General features: G+C 42.3%; 1 protein-coding gene across 1 annotated transcript in view; it reads left to right on the top strand.

Moving 5' to 3' along the window:
• Positions 1–17,029, top strand: part of ipo11 (importin 11) — a 121,005-nt gene that overhangs the window by 44,701 nt on the left and 59,275 nt on the right. Inside the window, exon 15 of the mRNA XM_083979549.1 lies at positions 11,248–11,374. Within this exon, the coding sequence (XP_083835675.1) occupies positions 11,248–11,374 (127 nt within the window). The remainder of the gene's footprint in view (positions 1–11,247; positions 11,375–17,029) is intronic.

Raw genomic sequence — 17,029 nt, 5'->3', positions numbered from 1 at the left:
TATCAACAATATTGTGTTGTTCCTGAGGAAATAGGGTTAGATACTCCCAGCTCTGATCACATTTAGTTTTGCTACCCTGTGAATATGGTAAGGCTGAAATATTTCCCAAGATTGGCAACATCTCGGGAGAAGCAGAGGGACAATACCTGTCTTGGCATCTGCCAGAAGCAACATTCAAAGCAGAGTTTCTGGTTGACACACTTGCCTGGTGCATATTTGTTGCTGTTACCAGAACATTTCCAGATCAAGCTGAGCTGCCTGTCTCTGGGTATTGGCTGTGTTTATACAGCTTGCTTATTTAGACCTTGATCCACATTGCAAAGAACAATAAAAAGACTAGATAATGGAAGCACTATGCTTAGAGGGGTACAAAAAAGAGCTAAACATAAAGCCTGTTTCTATGGAGAATCCCATGCCACTTGAGCAGCAAAATTAATGGTGTCCTTGACGGTCCCCGGGCTTGGGGAGTAAACCCACCTGCTCCCACACTGGCGAGATTTCAGCTGCCTGCTTGCCTCCAAGCTCATAACCAGGCCAGGCGAGGCAATTTTATTTGTATTTCCCATTTTTACAAAGGGTTTGTCTCAAAGGGCTTTACATAGCATCATAACAACATCCTCTGCCCTTAGACCATCAACTGAGGAAAATCTCCATAGAAAACCCTTTTAACAGGGAAAAAATTGGAGAAACCTCAGGGTGAGCAACAGAGGAAGGATCCCCAGTGTTTCCCATTCATAGACCAATGTGTGGCGCAGCGCCACAGAACCAAGACCAAGCGCCACAAATTGATTCTGCTTTTTTTTTCTATCAACGCAATATTGTTCCGTTCATTCATCTCTGCCTAGCGCCGCTCCGTTTTGGCGTTCTCTCTCACACACACAGAGAAGCGCGCGTGCATAACAGCAATCCATGCAATCCCCCCCCCCCCCCCCCGTCGGACGATCCGCTACCGCCACAGTCTCCTTGCAAACCTGTGGGAAACACTGGATCCCTCACCCAGGACGGGCAGACGTGCAAAAGATGTTGTTTACAAGAAAGCAGTTTATAACACATAATATGCAAAAACATGGGAATTATTCACAAGAATGAAGGCGGCTCCTGGTGGGAGGGAGGCAGGGACAACAGTATGGCGTCATATTTATGTCATAAGTCGAGCGAGCGATAAAACACACATACGTGCAAATTATCTTATATGACACGCGCAGAGTTAAAGCAATACTTACCTTTCTGGAACTTTTGCACATTTCTTTGTCTAAGTTAAAATGCTATGAATAATCTGATGATACATTAAAATGTAAGAGGAACCCAACAGGGTTAAAAACTCATCATTTTTTCATTCTCATATAATTCTGAGAAAAGTCTGACCAATAATATTATTCGGTCCGATTAATAGAGCGACCGAACCTACTTAATATGTAATCACTTTGTGCACTCCTCTCCTCCTCTCCCCCCTCCCGACCAGGAAGAACGCTTATTGACAGAGCAGTAGCAGGACATGAGCAGAGGAGACTAGAGTCACAACACACACTAGAAAGAAGGTTTTTTGGAAATAAATAGTTTTTTAAAAGACCAATAACTGCAGCCGCAGCTGGTCGCGGAGTTTCATCTGATATTGTAGCGTTGATAGTGATCAGCCCCGAGTGATACGTAAACACAGGAAGTCACATGTGTCTATAAAGCATCCAGTGCTAACGGCTAGGGGGCTAGGCTACTGTTAGCTCTGGGAGTTCTCAGCGGTCCGGACCCGGTTGAACTCCGGACCGGCGCGGCTCCACTTGGCTCGGTCTGGATTTATTTTGGCCCTGAACCAGCGCATCAGGTGGCGCTGGTCCGGCCGCCAGCCCGGCTCGTTGAGAACTGTAATCTGTGTCTCCAGTAGCAGTAGGCTAACAACAGTTTATTATAAAACTCATCAGTCATCATCACTGAGTCCGTTTATATGGTTTAAAACTCCGGTGTTGTGTTTGTTTGTGTTGTTCCCGTTTCACTCGCGTTCCTGTTCTGTTTAGCGTTGCCATGCCAACGCATGCAGCAGGGAGGGAGGGGGCTCGTGGAGGTGCGGCAGGAGGGAGAGGTGGGTGGGACTTGTGAGGGAGGTGGAGCTGTTGATTTTCAAATGTTTGTGCTGTGCTGAGTGAAATGCCAGATCAGTAAGTATTACTTTAACTGCCGCGTGCACTTTTTTAGTCCTCGCCCGCACAAATTCAACAACCGAGAGCGTACAGGCAGGTGCGAGCGAGTAAAAACACACAGCAAGAGCTAAAAAATGCATCCTGATGTGTATGTTAAACTCTACAGCACGCGCACAGGAGCTGCTGTGTGCGCGCTGGCTGCGTGTGAGATAAGATAATTTGCGCGTATGTGTGTTTTATCGCTCGCTCGACTTATGGTAAATGGTAAATGGTCTGTATTTTATATAGCGCTTTTCCATCGGAAACGATACCCAAAGCGCTTTACAGTATATCATACATCACATTCACCCATTCACACACACATTCACACACTGATGGCGGAAGCTGCCATGCAAGGTGCTAACCACGACCCATCAGGAGCAAGGTGGGTAAGGTGTCTTGCCCAAGGACACTACGGCAGCAACCGGGACAGAGCAGGATTCGAACCGCCAACCCTCTGATCATTGGACGACCCGCTCTATCACCTGAGCCACTGCCGCCCCTCATTATGTTAGTACTTATGACATAAGTATGACGCCATAGAACAGGCCAACTTAATGGGAGTGGTGCATACACCGTGGAACCGGGGGGGGGCAGGGGGGCCATGGCCCGGGTAACTTTTGTGCTCTGATTATTTTATGAAGCTGTAGTAAAAAGTTGTATCTGTGTTTTTAAGAGCCAAGTCACCACCACACACACCTTCACTGCTGCCGATAAAAAAACAACTGTCACTGAGTGCTGCATTTCGATTTGAATTCGTGAGTCTATCAAGTGCATTGTTAACAATACGGCATGCGTGAGTGTCTGAGGCGTATCACGAAGCGAGCTCAGCCTACCCGGGGTTACTCTCAGCCTATCCAGCTGAACCTATCCACAACACTGTCACTCCGGATCAGCGGTGCCACGACGCTGGTTATCAACTTGGTAACTCAACCCCGGCTTGTCTGTGAATCTGTGAACGCGCACGTATAAAGGGCGGATTCAAGGCAGCTGACAAATCACAGCCAGAGCACCGCAGAGAGTAGCCAGGTGAGCGCACGCCTTATTTCTCCTGTGATGAAGAAAAAAAAAGAAGACTGCGGTCCGACCTGACCCGAGTTATTGAATGTTTACGTTTATTTAGAAGAAGTTTAATTGGTGCTGATTAAACCTGTAAATGATGCTGCTCTGGATACGATTCTTTCCTTATATTCTGACTCTTTTAAACAGTGGCCAAACAACAGAACCATTTTATTATATTAGACTATAGCCCATGTTTTCCATCTTTGCTGAGCATAAGCCTGTCCCATATAGACGCGTGTCTCTCTAGATGGGTCCGCTCGGCGCACACACACACCCTCCAAAAAAAAAAAAAAAACTATTGTCAGAAGTCCGGGCTGTGAGAACCGGCAGCCTACCTCTGGTATGGATAACCAGCGTGATGATCCAATGGATTTGATCGATCCCGGAAAATCTGTTGTTGTGATAGACTCATGTGTTTTCATAATGTTTCATAAACTGGATACAATCACCGCAACTCTGTCCGGAGCTTCGCTACTTTTATTTCCGTATCCTTGGTAACAATAACCCCCGGTACAAGGACACCCCCCCACCCCCACCCGCTTGACTTGAAATTATGGCCCCCCCTTGTCCAGATGCGTTCCGCGGTCCATGGAGTGGTGGATGGCAGACTGATTCGTGAGAAAGGAGGGCAGGCCAGTTTAACAGCAGGGGGAAGGGGGGAAGGGAGCGATACAGGTGGCAGTTGGTGCAGAGAGATGGAGCTCCAGTGGATCTGTGGAAACAAACTACAAGGTGCAACAGATAATGAAAATGACAGTTAAAAATGTGCAACAGGACAGGACAGGGCTCCATGTAACCAGATGTGTCCCCCAGCAGTCTAACACCCCGTCCTGACATACAGCGATGCAACAGCAACCCGAGCGAGCAAGGAAAAGTGATTAGAATGCGTACTTTTCAATCAGCCTGTCCAGACGTGCCGTGAGCGATATCGCTCCGTCCAGCGATGTCGCCCAACCCTGAAAAAATCACTTGCTCTGTCTCTATCTGGACGACATTTGTGTTTAGGGGTGTTTTGGTGTCCCCCACCAAACCTTTTTGAGTTTTCACTGCCGTTTCGCTTGTTTGCTGTATGTCTGGACGCGGTATAAGCCTATAGTTTAGGTTTTAAGCCTGTAGCATGGATGCAAACAGCGCGCCGAAAAGCGAAACTCGCTTTTTTCATGACCAATTAGGTGACTTGTGTGAATCGTTCAGATCCGAAGAGTTTTTGTTTTTGGGAGGGGGGGGGGGTCTCAGCGTCTCAGCTGGGGGCAGTAAAATGTTTTTCTAACAGGCTGACAGTGACAATCACGTGAAACTGAGGCGAACTCATTCATGGTTGCCTCTGATTACACTAACAGCCTACCTCCAATGTAGACGCGCGACATGCGCGCTCGTTAAAGCGGCGCGTATCCGCGTACATCGGTGCGACAGCGACGCCGTTTTCCCCCCCGTGCATGTGGAGCTGTGCGTCACGGACATGCACGGTTCCCTACGTTGCTGTGTCAGGCAGGTGTTTCCCACGGAGCTCTGCCCCGTTTCAGAGGTGAAGGAGAGACGTCGCCTCCGCGATGTAGAATGTGTTCAATTAAAGTGAAACTAACACATTATATAGGCCTATATGTCCATTACACACTGAATGAAACATCCCATGTCTCTATTTATTCAGTTTATTTTAATAGTAATAATTATGACTAACATTCAGTGAAGACCTAAAAATCAGTATCTCCAAAATGGAAATATTGCAAAGGTTTTTTTTTTTTTTTAAGCATTTTTAATCTAGAAATGTTGGCCTTCTGAAAACTATGTCTATCTATATGCACTCAATACTTGGTTGGGGTTGAACTACTGGAAATTGCCTTTCCATGATATTGTAATGTACTTATTTGTTAATGGTGAGCACCCCCCCCCCCCGGGAAATTCCTCTCTTTTTTGGTCCTGACCCGTTTGCATCCCTGCTGTAGATGTAGATAGAGTGTCTGCCTCTGACCCATTGAGAGAGCTGAGGGCTCTACCTTCCAGTCTGCTTTTAGAGATGCTGGGAGTCACTAACAGACCTGCATTCTGGGAGCGAAGTGCTCTGCCAGGACAGTAGGGAATGATGAGGTCTACAGATGAGATGGAGCGTTGTCATTAAGGGCCTTATAAGTCAGCAGAACGATTTTGAAGTGTAATAACTGTAATATTCTCTTTTCCGGCCTACCACACCGTAGCACACACAAATTACAACTTGTCCAAAATACAGCTGCCAGAATACTCACCAAAACTAGGAAATTTGATCATATAACCCCAGCTCTAATCTCACTCCACTGGCTCCCAATCAAATCCAGATCAGATTTCAAATTACTCCTACTGGCCTACAAATCCCTACATGGACTTGCACCTCCATACCTGTCACACCTACTCACCCCATACACTCCCACACGTGCCCTCCGCTCACAGAATGGTAACTACCTAATGGTCCCCAAAGTCAACAAAAAATCAGCAGGCGGAAGAGCATTTTCCCACCGTGCCCCACTCCTCTGGAACAGGCTCCCGCAATCAGTTAGAGATGCAGATTCCATAACCATTTTCAAATCCAGACTTAAGACCCATCTATTTTCTCAAACATACGGTATACCCTGATAGCACGTTTCATTTCTGTTCTGTTGTTTGTTTTTGCTTGATTTTTGCTCTTTGTTTCGTGCCACAATCGTCACTGTTGTGCCACAATCGTCACTGTTGTGCCACAGTCGTTGTTGTTGTTGTTGTTGTTGTTGTTGTTGTTGTCATGTTGGCCTAATTGTCATCTCTGATTCTCTCTTCTGTGTGTGTTGTCCTGTAAAGTGTTCTGAGACCATGTTTTGGTGATTTTACACTTTAAATAAAGGTGAATTGAATTGAATATTCTATATCCTACAGGAAGGCAACAGAGAGAAGCTAAAATGGGAGAGATGTTTTCTCTCTTACTGACTCCTGTCAATACCCTTGCTGCAGCGTTCTGGACTAGCTGGAGACTCTTTAGAGAGTTTTTTGGACATCCTGACAAGAGAGAGCTAGAGTAGTCCAGCCTAGAAGTGATAAATGCATGGACCAGTCTCTCAGCATCACCCTGAGAGAGGATATTCCTAATCTTAGCTATACTGCGCAAGTGAAAGAAGGCAGTCCTAGTCACATGCTTTTTTGTGGGAGCTGAATGAAAGGTCCTGGTCAAAAATGACTCCAAGGTTCCTCGCAGTTGTACTTGAGTTCAGGGTGATGCCATCCAGAGTAGCGATCTGATTAGAAAAAGTGTCCCTGGGATGTTTAGGTCCAAGCACAATGACCTCTGTTTTATCTGAATTCAGTAGCCAGAAGTTAGAGCACATCCAGGATTTAATGTCTTTCAGGCAGTCTTGCAGATTGATGAGGCAGCTTCAATCATCTGGCTCTATCGATAAGTAGAGCTGAGTATCATCCACATAACAATGAAAATTTATCAAGTACTTCCGGATTATATCGCCTAATGGGAGCATGTAAAGGATGAAGAGAATTGTCCCCAAAACGGAGCCCTGTGGTACACGTAACTCTGCTGTACTCGAATGGTCATTATTAACAGCGAATTGAAACCTGTCATAAGTATGACTCAAACCATTTCAAGGCTGATCCTTTAATCTCAATTTCATGGTCTAGTCTCTGCAGCAAAATGCTGTGATCGATGGTGTCAAATGCAGCACCAAGGTCCAGAAGTACAAGTACAGAGACAAGACCTCTGTCTGAAGCTATAAGAAGATCGTTAGAGACTTTGACCAGTGTGGTTTCAGTGCTATGGTGTTCTCTGAATCCAGATTGGAAAGCTTCAAAGAGCTTGTTACTGTGCAGATGTTCATGTAGCTGCTCCAGGACAACCTTCTCAAGGATCTTGGAGATGTAGGGGAGGTTGGATATAGGCCTGTACTGTAGTTGGCTAATACATCTGTGTCCAGTTGAAGTCGAAGACATCCTTAAGTAGTCTTGTCGGGACTGGATCAAGCAGACATGTGGCTGACTTAGAAGAAGTCATTGCAGAAGTTAAGTCTGACAGCTCGATGGGGGAGAAGATGTCCAAGTTAGCACTAAGTCTGGCAGGTGCTTTTGTAGGCACTGTAATATGTGGTCCTTGTTCTAATATTCACAATCTTTTCAGTAAAGAAAGTTAGGAACTCATTTCTGCTGAGAGTCGGAGGGATGCATGGCTCAACAGCACTATGGCTCTTGGTCAGCCTGGCCACAGTGTTGAAAAGGAACCCAGGGTTTTGTTAGGATGGGGTTTCATTTAGAGAGTTAATTCCTGGGATTTTCTTTTCATATTTTTCAGTGTTGCAGTTATTCACTTAGTACCTCCACATGAAGCTGGAATCAAGTCCAGCAAGTTGCTGCTGTGAGGTTGTCAATTACAGAAGCCATACACCTGATGCTGTATTGATAATGAATGCAAACCTTTGATGCAGTTACAGAGTCGATCTGAAGTATTGCAACACAGCACTTATGCCCTTGTGAGGCATGTTGTCTTACAATGATGCAAACAAAAGGCTACAGAGCCATCACAAACCCTCTCCCCTCCTTCAGCGTGATGGAGAAAAAGCAAGGAGATGAAAGAAAGGTATCATCTGTCATTGCTTTTATTGGACCTGCAGGCCATCTCTCTTCACAGAGAACTCCTTTTTAGAAAACTGTGGGACACCAGATATAGACTTAATGTAATTATATAGCAGATGTGGAGTTTTAATAATATCACGTCATAGAGTGACTCATTGTTCTCAGGCAGGGTATGTTTAGATTTTGAGATCAATCATTGAAAGTTTTATAGCATTCCAGATGTAATTACTTTTTCAAGAAATGGTCTAAATATGCAAGTGTTAAAAATAGTAACTGGACAATTGACACTTTTAATTGCAAAACAAATAACATTATGTCAGCAAGTGGCCATGGTACAAGTTTGATAATACCCTCCAAATTTGCACATTCCATGAGTGTAATTGCGTTCATGGAGGGACATAACTGTGTTAAGTTTTAGCCTTGTGTACGTTTGTATTACACAATATGAAGCGGTAGCCGTTTGAAATTGAACGATTGAATGATTTGACAGCAAAACTGTTGTGTGACTTACACTTGTGGCTGAGCTTCAGGCGTAGAGTAAAAACCCCCGCTGAAGAAGAAACACAAAGCCCACTGTTACTTTTTGACATGATGGCTTCTCAGACGCACAATTTATGCCCAGTCGCATGTATCTGCACACAAGCTTAAATCTCAACTTGCTGTCTGTCTTTTCTGTTTGAAAGTGATGGCAGATGACGGCATCTCATCTTTGAGCACATACACACATGCCCGAACACAAAACGAGTCTGTGACTTGTACTGGACACGGCTGCACACACCTGTAGTATCACTCACACTGACATCTCAGAATTGCCAGAAGGAGCTCTTTGTGTCACCTAGACACACACTGATACGGGGTGTGCTTCATCACTGTACTGTCACACTATGGCAGCACTTTGGCATTGCCTTTTGTGGCTTGACCTTTTGTGTAGAATTCTGTTCGAAAAGGCAGTCACTCTCCTGGGTTGTTAAATGATGTCCACTAGTTGTTTTTTATTTTAATGTCCCTTATTTCTAAGGTTTTATCACTATGCATGTTTTTTGTTGGTGTAATCCTCCAAAATAAACTCGATTTTCATATTCACACAAATAGGACTGGGATTAGGACATAAAAGAAGCCACCATACTGGACTTTTAATACAGCTCAGATACATGATGTTATACTATGCTAGCTGTAAATAAATATTATCAGATTGAGTTCTGCTCCTGTTACATTAGTTCCTTTTAGTGTAAGATTACTCCTTCTTTTGAATCACCTCATGTTGTGATTTAAATTGGTTCACCCATTAGAGTTTCCTATTTATATTACATTTAAAAAACCCTGGTTACTGTAGAAACATAATTGAAGTACCATGAAACACACAACATATGGAGCCAAAGCAGCATTGTACAACGTTGACAGACTGCATGCCCATGTCCAACAGAGCTAACTCTTTTACACACAATTCCCTGAACTTGGCATAATGTCTACAAAATAGGAGCAAAGGAAAAACTGTGTTTGAAATTATCATTGTGGTTTTCATTTAGTGCATGCATGTTGAGGCCAAATGGAGTTCCCGTGTGTTTCCAAAAGGATGAGCGTGGTTGCTGCCAGTTGTGTGAAACTATGTAGGAGGAGGTGAGTTTAACAGGGGTGACTCATGTCATGTTTTGACTGATGGACATGTACCCCTGTCAACCTGCCTGTCCATCTGCCTTTGCAGTCCTTTTTTTCCATTTTGCCAGAAATGATAATGAAAACACTAACAGCTGCAGTGCGCACAGCTAAAAGCAGCAGACAGGCACCAAACTCTTGTATTCTGTGTTGACATAATCTTTTAGTCACTCACAACACAGGCCATGAATGAATAATGATCGACATGCAGTTAATGATGTCATCATAAATAATCTAGATGGTTGCCAAGATTTATATTGTGTTTGCTCCAATCTGCCAGTAATTGTCTGTTGCACAACACAATGTGTCTATAACTCACAGATTTACCTTGTCTGAGTGTAGTGACAACAAATAATCATTAGTAATTGAATTATATACACTTGTAACGGACTTACTATTTGAGTGTCAGTGGTTTTGTGCCAAAGCGTTGTTTGGAGCCTGATTATAGAGGGAAGTCTGGGAATGTGCCCATGGCTGTTGTCCACTGGCACTGCTGTACCTGTTCTACTGCGATGGAACCACCCCATATGTTACTGCCTCTGTAAAAGCATGAGGGAAATCAGTTTGGGCTGGTTGCTTTTTTTTTTTAAGTAATTGGACTCTAGTTTGTTTTCCTGTCATGCTCCTCTGCTCCTGAGCAATTTACCCAAGGTTTGTCCAAGTTCCATCTTGTTAGAGTTCAAGTTACATTTTGTCTACTGTTACTAGTGATGGTAACTCACAAGCAAACTTCTAATTTCAATATGATTCTGGATCATGCTTTTTGAAAAAAAAAATGCATTTAGAAATCCATTAAGCCAATTTATGAAATGAAATACAAGCTTATTTTCTTATTATCTTATTTCTACCTATTAGCTTGCTTCTTTTACACACACAACCACCCACACACACACAACACACACCAACCATTGTTTGCCAAGTGGAAATCCTGAGTCATGCTGTTGTTTAGTGTCTCCTGGCTTGTGGCCCAGACGTTGGTCTCTGGCTCCCTGTGGATATTTGACAAAAATCCAACATGAGTGTCATCCCCCTATCCTTTATCCTCTCGTCTCTTACTTCCTTCATTCCCCTCCTCATTTCTGTCAGGGCGGTGCTCGGACACAATTTCTGTCGCGGTCACAAACCAGGGCAGGTGCCGAGGGACACTTATATCCTACCCAACGCAACTGTTGGAAAAACCATCCTCCTGAAATTCACTGGCCCACATTAGAGACATGCAACTTAGGCCATTTTAATTCATATCACGCACTTTGTAGCCCCAGAGGTGTTTTGATCACTCTAGTTCTGTAACCAGCCTATCAATGTCCCTCAGGCTTTCTGTTTTTTGCTCACATGCTTTCATTTAAACAAATACAAACATAGTATAATTATTTTTAACAAAACTTTCTTCATCTAATTGCCCTTTCTCTTCAATTTGTCTCTTGGTGTTTTTTTCTTCTTCTTCTTTTTTGAGCTGGATATGCATAACAAAGAGACTGTGATATGGGCCTCTCCTCAGAGCACAAATTCTCCTGCAGTCTTCAGCACACGCAAGATACTGATAAAAGAAATTTCAGGATGAGTGATAAATAATGATGGTGTCAATTTTAAGCACTTGAATAGCTGGCCCTGGTGTTTCTTTCGGCTGGGTCCGTAAGCACAGTGACTAACACTGTGGGGATGAGATTATGGAGCCTGCTGGTTTGTTTGTCTAAATATCGATGTGGTAGATGAGTGCAGAAGTGCAGAGAAATCTGTTGAAATATCTTTTTCTGCAAACAACTTATGCCTCTCCTCTTCTCTACAGATACAAATTAATTCGAAGACGAGTCATCTGGCTAATAGGACAGTGGATCTCCGTCAAGTTCAAATCTGACCTTCGACCTTTACTGTATGAAGTCATCCTCAGCCTCATGCAGGACCCTGACTTGGTGGTGAGTCAAAAATGCACATTTTTTCCCCTCTGCTTATTATGACTGGAACGTCTGCTTTATCTGAAAACACTGGATTTGTAAGTGTAACAGTTGGGCTGTTTTGTGAAAGTGTGTAGTCAGCTACTAGGCACTGTCCACAGTTTAACAGCATGGACCCACAGCTATTGTGCTCCCAACTTCCTACAAACAAATCCAAACAGTAAATCAGGACTGCGAGACAGTTTTGCCATATAATTTTGCAGCATACTGTACTATTTCAGATTGTCTTTTCTATTATCTTTATTCAGTTAAAGAGAGAGAGAAAGCCCTGATCCAGCTTTTGGAAAAGTGGCAGTTTTTTTTTTTTTTTTGCTGCAATCATTCTCACTTCAAATTACCTTTAACCATCGTTGGATTTCTCGGCTCCTGAGCTGTGCAATTTATTGATTTGTATTCTTTAAACATAATTTATATAAAGGAATGTGTGGAACATTCTTTGCATTGTTTATAATTCAATTCTAGATGATCTCACCAGAATCAAACTCCCCTTATGTATACCTGGGTTCAATCTTTCTGTGTCTGATTGCCTCTTTGTGTGACTAACTTTTCGAATAGTGGTGGTTTGTGTTCCTCTTGGTTGTGGTACACATAAAATGTGATTGCAATGTAATTAAGCCCATAATGTAATTAAGATAATAATACACCGAAGGTAATGCCCACACAAACTCGCTCTGATAAGTCTAATGTGATGTAATGTTTACAGCACTGTGAAATGAACTTGTCCCCAGTTATGACATGTGATGCAGCATCCTCTGGAGGTTACGGCAGGGCACTATAAAACAGTAGATTGGTATGTAGCATCCTGTAGTGCATTGCCATGGACCTAAGGCCACCTGTTGCTATGGATACCAGTTAACTCAGGCAGGTCACATCCCCACATTTAATTTCATTTGGGCTGCTGTTAAAACGATTAGCTGGCAGCTACAAGCTGGAACTGAACTTATACAGTATACTGTACATTGTTGCCAGCTATCGGCCCATGCACTGGACAATTAAAGTTATTCTGCCCAGCAGATGCCCTTATGTGCCTCTGTGTTGAGTTTACCTTGTGATCATTGGGTGCATTTAAATGTTGCCAGGTTTTTATTTCATGTATCATATTTAAGCCAAATGGATATTGAGATTACTGGATTTACAAATTGCAGTTTAAATATGAAAAATTAGATACAGAACACATTTATTTTTTAGATATAATCTAATTATAACTGGAAATTGCCAGGAGGTTTGTGAAGGAAGTGATGGCTTTATTTCTCGAGGCGAGGTTGCTGTTACATTACTGACCAGCTCACAAATCAGGCTGTGATTCCTGATCAATATTGTCTGGGACAATTAGAGCCTCCTGGGCAGAATGAAATACTGATCATAAAGTTTTAATGTACTTAATGGAGAAAACCTCCCTCTATTCATCTGTCCAATTGGTTATCAATACTTCTGTTGCTAGTCTGTGGCCCATATTGTACAGATTGGAAGAGAATCACTCACAATAACACTTACATTTATCTCAGATTTTTCATTTTCTGTTCTTCGATGAAAGGAGTAATCGAAAAGAGAGGCTTACTGATTTCCTGCTATGAGCATGCTGCAGTTTGACCACTTAGGCTTGTAACTGTTTTGCTCTTTTTTGTCTCATGAGATGTTTTTTTTTAATTATTATTATGAGAGAAACAGGTCAATTCAGTGCAGGGAAGGCTGAAATAATGATATCTCCTTTAAGTGGTCCTATGTGAAAAAAAAACTAAGAGTCAGTTTTACCAGATTGGTTGTATTAACACAGTGTTAATCAGTCAATGTCAAAATGTTAATTTAATTAAGAAAACCAGTAATTCCTCACACTGGCAGCTGGTTTGATCCAAACTTGTTTTTCTTCAAATTTGTCTTCTGAGTAACATTTCTTTGAAGACTAGTCTTGCATAAAATTCACTTAAAGTCCCACTCCCGCGACCCTTTTTGGTCATTTTAAAACCAGCTCATTAGCCATGCACATTAGCAATGCACCTCTGGGGGGTGGGCGGAGACTGCGCTGCTCTGCATCCGCCCAGCCACCTCCTCGCACCCCACCCCCCGCTTGCTGACAGCTGGACATTGTACAATTACAGATTCAGCGCGTTTAGCGTAAAACTCCACACTGGGATTCGATCCCAGATTGGAGCATAGTCCTTGCTCACAGTGCAAGCTGCTCTACCAGGTGAGCTATACCTGTTATACCTTGACAGCTACACCGAGCTGTGAAGCCTTTCACCTCTGAGCCAGATGCAAGCGGGGCGGGAGCTTGTAGCACTAGTGCCCTCCCCTGGAGCTGTGACACCCTCAACTCCAGTCTCCCTGAAACTGCCAGTTTGCGTCTGCCATTGTTCACAGCAGTTTGAAGGCAGAAAAACTCAGAAATGCAATTTTGCACTTCCTTTTCTGCTGATATGTGCTCTAACACAAGAAAAATGCCACAGGAACATGTGAAAAGCTCAAAAAACACGATTTTCACGGGAGTGGGTCTTTAAATGTCAGTGATATTAAACAGAATTCCCCTTAAATTCCCTACTATACTGAGATACTAACAATAAGTTTCCAGGAGGACCATGTCAGTGCTTGGTGCCAGATAGACATGATGGACAGGCCTGTGGCTGGAACATGACAAGTAAAATATATATATGATAGATCTTAGGTCCATTTTTGCTCACTAGTCTTTCTTAATATCCAGTTATGTCATTGGTTATCGGTATGGACTTTTGGAAGCAGAAAGTTATCGGTTATCAGTTTAAAAAAAAAAGGTTATTGGTTATCGCATCCCTAGTAGTAATGACAATGGATATTGGATTTGTGTACAACCCAAGGGGCATGGACACACACACACACACACACACACACACACACACACACACACACACACACACACACACACACACACACACACACACACACACACACACACACACACACACACACACACACACACACACACACACACACACAGTTCACTGGCAACTATCAATGAAGTGAATCACAGATCACAGGTGTCTGTTGCTTGCAGCCTACTCTTGTGCCAGTTCTCCTCTCCTCATTTCCTCCAGTCCTCCTCTCTCTAACAGCTGCATTCTTCTCTGGTGTTTACCCAAAGATTGTGAATCAGGGCTAAAAATATTCTCAGTGGCAACTTTTAACTCCTTCTGTTTTCAGGGCATGTGCATTCCCAGTGGGAAGTAATAATGTTTTTAAGAATGAGCTCTTAAGTCTGCTTTGACGGTATCAAGCCGTGATGTTTTAGTCAACAGTTCACTGCTCTCTTTTTCTCAACCACAGGAAGGCTCCGAGGCATTTTAAATATGGATTTGTGCCTCATAATTATAATCCTATCATGTTTTTGGTTACTGCACAGGAAATGCACTATCCTGACTGACAGCAATTTTGAACCACAAAGAAATACTACACATGAGGATTATAACCTGACAGCAAGGAGAGATGTTAGCAAACATTAAATAGGAACAAATTATAACGGACTTCTCCTGCGATCAAAATTCCGCTCAGACATCCACTTTATATCATTCAGCATTTGTCTGAAGTGTATTATTTGTCTTCAGTATAATTTTGTTGTTAAATGATCTGAAATAGAAAAGTTAATGCATAATACTCATCATTCATCATTTCTTTCTTGTCACAGAAAAGCGTATGATGTTTCTCTCTATTTCTACGGTTTCTAGTAACAACCCAGCTGGAGCTACAATTTGTGCAATTATTGTTGTTTATCTGCTCAGATCCTAATTTCCAGATCATATTTGTTTATCGCTTTGTCTTTTGTCTTAGTGGGCAGCATCTGTGAGGTCACAGTAACACTTTGACCCCCCTCTTGGGTAGTTTAAATTGATGCTATCCATATTAAATTAATCTGAAGTCCAGGTAATAAGGGTCATTAGTTTCTACCAGTGGCGCACCAGAGGGATTATTTTCTTCGGGCACCAGTGTGTTAATTTATTATACATGGTGGGACATAGCTGCATACACCAGATTCAAATTTTCTGTTCCATCAGTGTTTTTGGCATCTCTGATATTGGTTCTCTGTGAGGGGTTGCCAAGTTTGAGGTTTTATTACTTAGCTTCGGTCAGTTAGTCCAGTTTAATTTTCACTGATTAAACCTCCAATCACTTTTAAATTCAGTTTGAACCTGCTGTTTTTTAGTGTCCCTCAAAGGCCGTTTCTGGCAGAATAATGACATTTGCTTCATGCAAATGTTTTGACTGAGTCATTGTCAGGCTTTATGTGTGTCTGAGAGTGATGGAGAGACAGAGAGGCCCATCTGAGTATGTCAACACACTACAGCATCTATTATCTTCTATGCTTTTCTGTAGAAATGCAGTTTCTCTCATTAGTGGTTGAATTGCCAACAAGGCCAGTGCTGATGGCAGCTGATGGGCCTCATTCATCAACATCCTCTTTTTGTTGCTTGTTAATGTATGCAGCATTACTAAAACATTATGCAGCATTTTATGATCTTGTACACAGGGTGGTGGAAATTTGTACATCTCTGAATCCAGCTATGTCTCTTGTATATTGTGGACATGGAACATGGGATGCCATTTACAATGATTTGAAATAATGTTTCATCTTTCTCCAGTGCTGCTTCTGAGTGAGAGTGAAACTTTGCCTTGCTGAGACCACATTACCAAAAAGATTGTCTGTTAAATCTTTAATGTAAAAGTAATCTCATCTTTTCAAGGCAAAACTGTGGGAAATGAAGTTTTTTGCAATATTATTTCTCTATTGTTTTAGATAGGAAGTATCATGGCAGCACCAAGAGTCTTATTCAATTCAGTGCTTTGTAAAGACATTTTCTTCATAGTCATAAATAGTACAATGTCTTATTTATAGTAATAAGTTAACATTAAACATGGAGCATGTGGGAGTGTTTTTTTTTTCTTTTTTTTGGTTGCTGCTTAAAAATTGGAAAAAATTGGCTAGTGCAAATACTACAGAGTACATAAGGAGAGTCTCCAAACACTTCAACAAAGAAGGCTTGTGAGAAACTCGGCCATCTGCAAATGATTTATGGACTGGAAAATAGAAATAAATGAAATAAAAAGTAAAAAAAAATATTAAACAAACACATGTTCCCCTCAACACATGTATGCTGTCATCCAAAAGGACATAACAACAATAATACTAATATGGGGTTTTCTGTGTTAAAACTGTATTCTGTATTAATTAGAATGAGATATGCTATATAAATTACTGCATGTTTATGTAGTTGAACACAGACCACTGTTCTGCCCATACCGTCTTCATTCCATACAATGATTATTACATTAATCAGCAGATTCAGCACGGTGAAATCAGGACGGTAAAAAGCACATTCTGTACAGTGCAGAATGCCTCAAAGAAGGCTTCCAAACTTTTTTCTCGTCTTGGATCTTGTGCAAAGCCTAAATAAAACTTTAAAACATCCCTCAGAAATACCAGGGAACAGACCATGGGACCTGAAGACTAAAGGAATAATGTAGGTGTTATGAAAGGGAGAAAAGCTCAAAGAAACCTGACATTATTTGGAATAGAGCTTTTGCATAGTGCATAGAGCTGATGACTTTAGTCAGCAGCACTGCTCACACACACACACGCACGCAAACAAACAC

Source organism: Trachurus trachurus, assembly GCF_905171665.1.
Source record: "Trachurus trachurus genome assembly, chromosome: 9".
Lineage (NCBI taxonomy): Eukaryota > Metazoa > Chordata > Actinopteri > Carangiformes > Carangidae > Trachurus > Trachurus trachurus.
Note: the sequence above shows the minus strand (reverse complement) of the source record. Positions and strands in the feature narration are given on the sequence as shown.